The sequence below is a fragment of the Electrophorus electricus genome, chromosome 6 (assembly GCF_013358815.1).
Source record: "Electrophorus electricus isolate fEleEle1 chromosome 6, fEleEle1.pri, whole genome shotgun sequence".
NCBI lineage: Eukaryota > Metazoa > Chordata > Actinopteri > Gymnotiformes > Gymnotidae > Electrophorus > Electrophorus electricus.
The window spans coordinates 9,985,799-9,993,298 of record NC_049540.1 but is presented as its reverse complement, the minus strand read 5'-3'; the positions used below and the strand labels follow the sequence as shown (position 1 = coordinate 9,993,298).

Genomic DNA, 7,500 nt, shown 5'->3' with positions numbered 1-7,500 from the left:
CAGACCATTCAGATCATAAAGTGGGAGGGGTTAGACTAGGACAGACCATTCAGCTCATAAAGTGGGAGGGGTTAGACTAGGACAGACCATTCAGCTCATAAAGTGGGAGGGGTTAGACTAGGACAGACCATTCAGCTCATAAAGTGGGAGGGGTTAGACTAGGACAGACCATTCAGCTCATAAAGTGGGAGGAGTTAGACTAGGACAGACCATTCAGCTCATAAAGTGGGAGGGGTTAGACTAGGACAGACCATTCAGATCATAAAGTGGGAGGGGTTAGACTAGGACAGACCATTCAGCTCATAAAGTGGGAGGGGTTAGACTAGGACAGACCATTCAGCTCATAAAGTGGGAGGGCTTAGACTAGGACAGACCATTCAGATCATAAAGTGGGAGGAGTTAGACTAGGACAGACCATTCAGCTCATAAAGTGGGAGGGGTTAGACTAGGACAGACCATTCAGCTCATAAAGTGGGAGGGGTTAGACTAGGACAGACCATTCAGCTCATAAAGTGGGAGGGGTTAGACTAGGACAGACCATTCAGCTCATAAAGTGGGAGGGGTTAGACTAGGACAGACCATTCAGCTCATAAAGTGGGAGGGGTTAGACTAGGACAGACCATTCAGATCATAAAGTGGGAGGGGTTAGACTAGGACAGACCATTCAGATCATAAAGTGGGAGGGGTTAGACTAGGACAGACCATTCAGATCATAAAGTGGGAGGGGTTAGACTAGGACAGACCATTCAGATCATAAAGTGGGAGGGGTTAGACTAGGACAGACCATTCAGCTCATAAAGTGGGAGGGGTTAGACTAGGACAGACCATTCAGCTCATAAAGTGGGAGGGGTTAGACTAGGACAGACCATTCAGCTCATAAAGTGGGAGGGGTTAGACTAGGACAGACCATTCAGCTCATAAAGTGGGAGGGGTTAGACTAGGACAGACCATTCAGCTCATAAAGTGGGAGGGGTTAGACTAGGACAGACCATTCAGCTCATAAAGTGGGAGGGGTTAGACTAGGACAGACCATTCAGCTCATAAAGTGGGAGGAGTTAGACTAGGACAGACCATTCAGCTCATAAAGTGGGAGGGGTTAGACTAGGACAGACCATTCAGATCATAAAGTGGGAGGGGTTAGACTAGGACAGACCATTCAGCTCATAAAGTGGGAGGGGTTAGACTAGGACAGACCATTCAGCTCATAAAGTGGGAGGGGTTAGACTAGGACAGACCATTCAGATCATAAAGTGGGAGGAGTTAGACTAGGACAGACCATTCAGCTCATAAAGTGGGAGGGGTTAGACTAGGACAGACCATTCAGCTCATAAAGTGGGAGGGGTTAGACTAGGACAGACCATTCAGATCATAAAGTGGGAGGGGTTAGACTAGGACAGACCATTCAGATCATAAAGTGGGAGGGCTTAGACTAGGACAGACCATTCAGATCATAAAGTGGGAGGAGTTAGACTAGGACAGACCATTCAGCTCATAAAGTGGGAGGGGTTAGACTAGGACAGACCATTCAGATCATAAAGTGGGAGGGGTTAGACTAGGACAGACCATTCAGCTCATAAAGTGGGAGGGGTTAGACTAGGACAGACCATTCAGCTCATAAAGTGGGAGGGGTTAGCTGATGACTTGAACCAGATGTGTCCATGCAGAGAAAAGTAGTGCAGGTTTCTGTCACTGTAGCAGAGGGAAATAGACATTGTACCCTGTTTCTTTTCCCCTGTCGAGCTTCTGAGTGTGAGTGAGTCCCAGCTGTGTGTCTGCACCCCTCTTTGGCTGCACTTTTAGCCTACACCTTAAACCAAGAGGCTGGTGTCCATGAGGTTCACTCTCAGCAGCGTGGGCCAGCTTTCCTAGACCAGATCAGTAGTCTAGGGGTAGGGGGTGGGGGGTCGTTAGGTGTAGTTATGTGGATCTGACGTACCACCTTCCAGTGACTCAAGGAGACACTTTTACAAGCAGTGTATTTTAGAAGTTTTAATAATGTTCTTAAAACAGTTATGTTCTTAAATAATTTAAACCGTTCAACATTATATTCAATACAACATATTTACACAGTTAACCAACAACGAAGCTGTCTAAAATCAAATCAGGTAAACATAAGCTGTGGTTTGCATTTACAGTTCCCAGGGGCCCCTGTTGCGGTGTAGTGGATCACATACCCCAACCAATCCACTGCATGTCAGTAGCGTGAACGATTACGGACTATACTGGGAAATGTGCTGGTGTCACGTCCACTTGAGATGCCCCTCAGATGTGCGTTCCCTTAAAGAGATCAAAAGTCCTTGGACACGTGCGTTCACTGTAACAGAAGAAGTTCACAAAAGGCTTTATGGCCACTTTGTCAAACCTGTGGGTTTAAAATATAGTTTTAGTGCAGTTGTTACAATTTATTTAAATTTAATTTGTTTGGTTCCACGAAATGTCAGCTGCATGTGTTTATTATGGTGACTTCATGTGGCACTGATGTTTTCTGATTCTGTCATTAGGAACATAAAACATTTAGTTTTCTTGACTAAAACAGATTATTAGGCAAATTACTACTGAATACATGAAGTGAAGGCAAAAGGAAATCCTTTAGTGGTTTCCTTTAGTGGTTTCAGATTAGCTCAGCCCCCATTACCACATCACACCTTCCTTGTGTATCTTCAAAATAGTTTGAGGCCTCGGGAACGAGTGCAGTGCTTGTTAGATAAAAATCAGAGTGCAATAATTCTTGGGAAATTGTATATCAGTGGAAACACCCATCAGAGTTTTTGTTGCGAGCTGTAGGCAGTAGGAAATCTGATGGAGGCGGCAGAACTGAGCTCCTTCCCACTCAGGTCAGGTGATCGGCACCCACTTCAGGGGTATGGGGCAGAACTAGAGCAATACAGACATGCAGCAGTGCGCTCATGGGAAGGCGTGAGCCACACAACGGTTTGAGCGCGCCTCTCCCTCTCTCTGTCTCTCTAGTACACTACGCTCGACCCATCATCATCCTTGGGCCAGTGAAGGACAGGGTCAATGATGACCTGCTCTCCGAGTTCCCAGACAAGTTCGGCTCTTGCGTACCTCGTGAGTATGCAAGCTCCACCCCTGCCTCACTCTGATAGGCTCATCGCCTGCCTTCCCCGTCACTGACTGGCTGAAACGTCACATGCCTGATACCCTGAGTAGCCTATAAATACCTTGCTGACCAGCAAGTGTGTGTACATCACACTTGGATTGTAGGACATACTTCCAAGAGACTCCAAGAGATGAAAACATGCATGAAACGCATGTTTCATGTGGCAGTGGTAGCTCAGTGGTTAAGGTACGTGACTTGTAATTGGAAGGTTGCCGGTTCAAGGTCGACCACTCCCAAGTTACCACTGTTGGGCCCCCTGAGCAAGACCCTTAACCCTCAATGTTGTACTCAGCTTTGGATAAAAGCATCATCTTAAAATGCCATAAATACAAAGTCATGTTATTCTGGTGCTGGATGCAGTCTGTTTCCCAATGACGACTACATCACAGATACGACGCGACCGAAGAGGGAGTACGAGGTGGATGGGCGGGACTACCACTTTGTGTCATCACGGGAACAGATGGAGAAGGACATCCAGAGCCATCGGTTCATCGAGGCAGGACAGTACAACAGCCACCTGTATGGGACCAGTGTCCAGAGCGTCCGAGAGGTGGCAGAACAGGTGAGAGACAGAGAGAGAGACGTATACGGGTTGGGACGTATACGGGTAGAGAGACCGAAGAGTTAAGAGCGGTATTGTTGTTATTGATCAGCCGCGTGATTTAAAAGCTCGGGGGTGCTGTGGCAGTAAAAGCTGAGCTACCAGCTGTAGGATGTCGCAGTGTCAAATCAGCAAATCAAAGAACAGAAAAAGGGACAAAGAGGAGAGAGAGAGAGAGACTTATAGGGGTAGAAGGGAGGGAGAAAAAGTGAGAGTGGGAGAAACAGAGCAGCAGGTAGAGCGGACAGTGATAGAATTGTTCTGAACCAGAACGGTTGTCCATGTATGTACTCTAACCTTTCTCTGTGTGTGTGTGTGTGTGTGTGTGTGTGTGTGTGTGTGTGTGAGCAGCAGGGCAAGCACTGTATCCTTGACGTGTCGGCTAATGCCATCCGTAGACTGCAGGCTGCACAGCTTCACCCCATAGCTATCTTCGTCCGGCCCAGATCGCTGGAGAACGTCCTGTACGTAACCACGGCAATGGCTCTGTCTGTTTTCCAGAGCGTGCACGTACATGCACAGCTGGCTTCTAGAGAAATGTGAAGCCTGTAGCCCTATAGCCATGGACAAAATGTTTAGACTCAATCAGTAAGACTAAAAGTGCTGTGTAATAATGGTGTCTGGTTAGTTTTAATAATAGTTGGGTATTCTAGAATTACACTGAAAATACAATTTCCCAGAGACTCGAATGGCTGAACTCGGAAGACCTCACGGCCCTTTCTCACTGCAGTCTGTTCATTAGTGCTGTTACAGCACTGCTCACCCTGCACCACTGCCTCCTGTGTTACCCTTATTACTCATGATTAACCAACACCAGCAAAACTGTGTGTGTGTGTGTGTGTGTGTGTAGGGAGATTAACACCCGTCTGACAGAGGAACAGGCGCGGAAAGGCCTGGATCGGGCTATTAAACTGGAACAGGACTTCCTAGAGTGCTTCTCAGGTAGGACATTCAACTGCCCCTTCTAACAAAAACGCCTCCCTCATTCGCTGAGTCCCTCGTCCGTTAAACCATTCTGTCCTTCCTGTCTCTCCTCTCCCCCCCTCGCGGCCCCGCGCACGCCTCCCTCAGCCGTTGTGGAGGGAGACAGCTTCGAGGAGGTCTATCACAAGGTGAAGACAGTGATTGAGGAGCAGTCCGGGCCATACATCTGGATCCCCACCAGGGAGCGCCTGTGAGCGCCGAGCCAGAGAGGTGGCGACCTGCCCAGTCAGCGCCCAGCCTGTTGCACCCAAACTGTGGAGCTCCTCCACGGAGCTGGCAAAGACTTCCAAGAGGAGAGAGAGAGATAAAGAGAGTGAGAGAGAGAGAGGGAGAGAAGAGGAAAGAGAGAGAGAGAGAACTCTGGGATTATGTGTGGAAAAGCACAGGAACAGTCCACACATCCCTCCATCTGTCTCTTCTCCACTCTCTGTCTCTCTTTCTCTCTTTTGTTGTTTGTCACTGAATCTCTTGCACAGGGCAGTTGGCCTGTTTAAACTCAATAAAAGACAAACGCGGTATACCGGAGGTTGGGGGAGGGGGGGCGACGAGAATGAAAATAATCCTTCCTCTTTTTTTTCACTCTGCCTGACTCTTTTCTTCTTCTTCCGCCCCGCTACCTCTCTCTCCTTCCCTCTCTCTTTCTCTCTCTCTCCCTCTCTCTCTTTCTCTCTCCGTGGTGGAATGGAGGGATGGAGAGAGGGAAGGAGAGACCACCTACGCTATTAAACAGCTCAGAGGAGAAGTTTCCGATGGAGCTAGGGTTACGGCTCAAGTATCCAAGCATATTTATTAAAAACAGTAACACTCTGAAGAATTTATGATATCAAAGGTACTATGACTTTCCGAAACTCGGCAAGAGCCGAGTTATTTCAGATGTCTGAGGTTCCAGGTGGGGGGGAGGGTTTTTTTTTTTTTTTTTTTGCGTTCGGTTTTATTTTGGGGTTTTTGAGGGATTTTTTTTTGCATGTGTCCATTCCGATACCGAAGAGGTACGACGGGAGAGCAGAAAGGAGAGATGGAACGAAAGACGAGCGTGCCTTCTCTGCGCCTCTCCATTCTGTTCCGGTCTGGCCGTCAGAAGAAGGCGAAAAGAGCGAGGGATGAGAGGAAGGACGAGAAGGACTGAGGATAAACTCGAATCAGTTTGTTTTTGTCTTGCTGCACAGAATTTAAAGCCACACGTGATACTATGGGCTATGTTTTCCTTGATTTTTACACATACACAAACACACACACACAAACACACACACACACACACACACACACACACACACACACACACAAACACGTCTTGTGAAGTTCATTGCTTTTTGCGTTCTGAAGGTATACTCTACACCTGAACAACTGTTAGCTTCCTTGCCTTGTTTTTTACGAAATTAGCATTTTTCAGATGCTGAACTATACTGCGCCTGTAATCACGTTCATCCCGTTGGCGCACACACCAGTTAACACAGACGCAGACACACACTCATCCCACTGACAGAAACACAGTCATGATTCTGAGCATAACAGTTGTCCTTTCAAGTGCAATATAAGTGTGTGTGCAGTGCTCTTGGTCAGGCTGCGTGTTCTCCCCCTAATGCCATAAAGGCCTCGTGGAGTCCGGACACATGGACCTGAGACATCAGGGTAACCTTCCACAGGCCTGAAACAGTGTATCTCCAGCCTAAGCCATCCAGTCTGCCACGCTGAACACCGCCCTGCAGACACACACACACACACACACACACACACACACACACACGAGCGCACATGCAAAAACAAACCTTTGTGTTATGTGAACAATATGTATTCAGCCTGTAGGTTTGCATAAAGCTAATTGGATCTGGATGAGAAATAGCAGAGCAGTGTACTGTAATGGGCATACTGGGTTTCAGCATACTGTATTGGGCATACTTGGTTTCAGTGTACTGTACTGAGCATACTGGGTTTCAGCATACTGTAGTGGGTGTACTGGCTTTCAGCCACTTTAGCTTCCTTTCCGCACAACAGTCAGAACTCTGGACTACTTTGGCACCTCTTTAATGAAGGGATGGGGCTAAATTCGTGAGGGGGCATGGCATTGCGCACCTCTTTAATGGAGGGGTGGGACTAGACCCATGAGGGGGCGTGACACTTGCCCCTCTCTGCGTGCCCGCCTGCCCTATGCTGCTTATATGCCTGCAGCTGGAGAGCAGCGCAGCCCTGTAAGAGCAGTCCAGCTCCCGGCCTCCGACCGGAAGAAAGCAGGGCAGGCCGTGACCAGGGAGGGCGGAGGGCACCAGGACCAACCGGGCATCTGCAGAGCTGACATCTTCACCTGAGAGGTGTTCTCGGTGAGGTAGCGCAAAATCAGTGTATCGCTCCTGCCCACAGAGGGTCTGACGAGCTGTTACTTGGAGCCCACGCTGTATGCGAAAAAACTGGCACAAATTTGTTTTTGTGTGTGTGTGTGTGTGTGTAAAATGGGTGAGGGGGTTCATATTGTGTCTGTGTGTTTGTGTAAAAGGGGTGAGCGGGGTCATATTGTGTGTGTGTGTGTGTGCATTTGTGTGTGTGTGTATATGTGTGTGTGTGTGTATATGTGTGTGTGTGTGTGTGTGTCAGGCTGCACGGCTGTGCCATTTTGCACCTGTCAATCAGCCGAGCAAAGTTTGCACTTCATAATGAAAAGGTTGAGTTGTGTGCACGACCCAGCAGGAGGAGCTGGAGGAGTAGCTGGTTCTGCCCTGGATCAGGAGGAGCTGAGGGGCAGAACAGCTCCTGGCTTTAGAGTCTTTAAGTTTTGCTTTATTTCCATTATATTTGCTTTTTG

At 48.2% G+C, this 7,500-nt stretch overlaps 1 protein-coding gene across 2 annotated transcripts in view; it reads left to right on the top strand.

The window, feature by feature from the left end:
• LOC113586849 (disks large homolog 4) overlaps positions 1 to 5,304 on the top strand; it is a 67,776-nt gene extending 62,472 nt beyond the window's left edge. For both annotated transcript variants that reach the window (XM_035527546.1, XM_035527545.1), the window contains 5 exons: positions 2,968 to 3,069; positions 3,511 to 3,683; positions 4,074 to 4,186; positions 4,573 to 4,664; positions 4,794 to 5,304. In XM_035527546.1, the coding sequence (XP_035383439.1) occupies positions 2,968 to 3,069; positions 3,511 to 3,683; positions 4,074 to 4,186; positions 4,573 to 4,664; positions 4,794 to 4,900 (587 nt within the window). In that variant the 3' untranslated portion in view covers positions 4,901 to 5,304. The remainder of the gene's footprint in view (positions 1 to 2,967; positions 3,070 to 3,510; positions 3,684 to 4,073; positions 4,187 to 4,572; positions 4,665 to 4,793) is intronic.
• Positions 5,305 to 7,500: the final 2,196 nt, after the last annotated feature.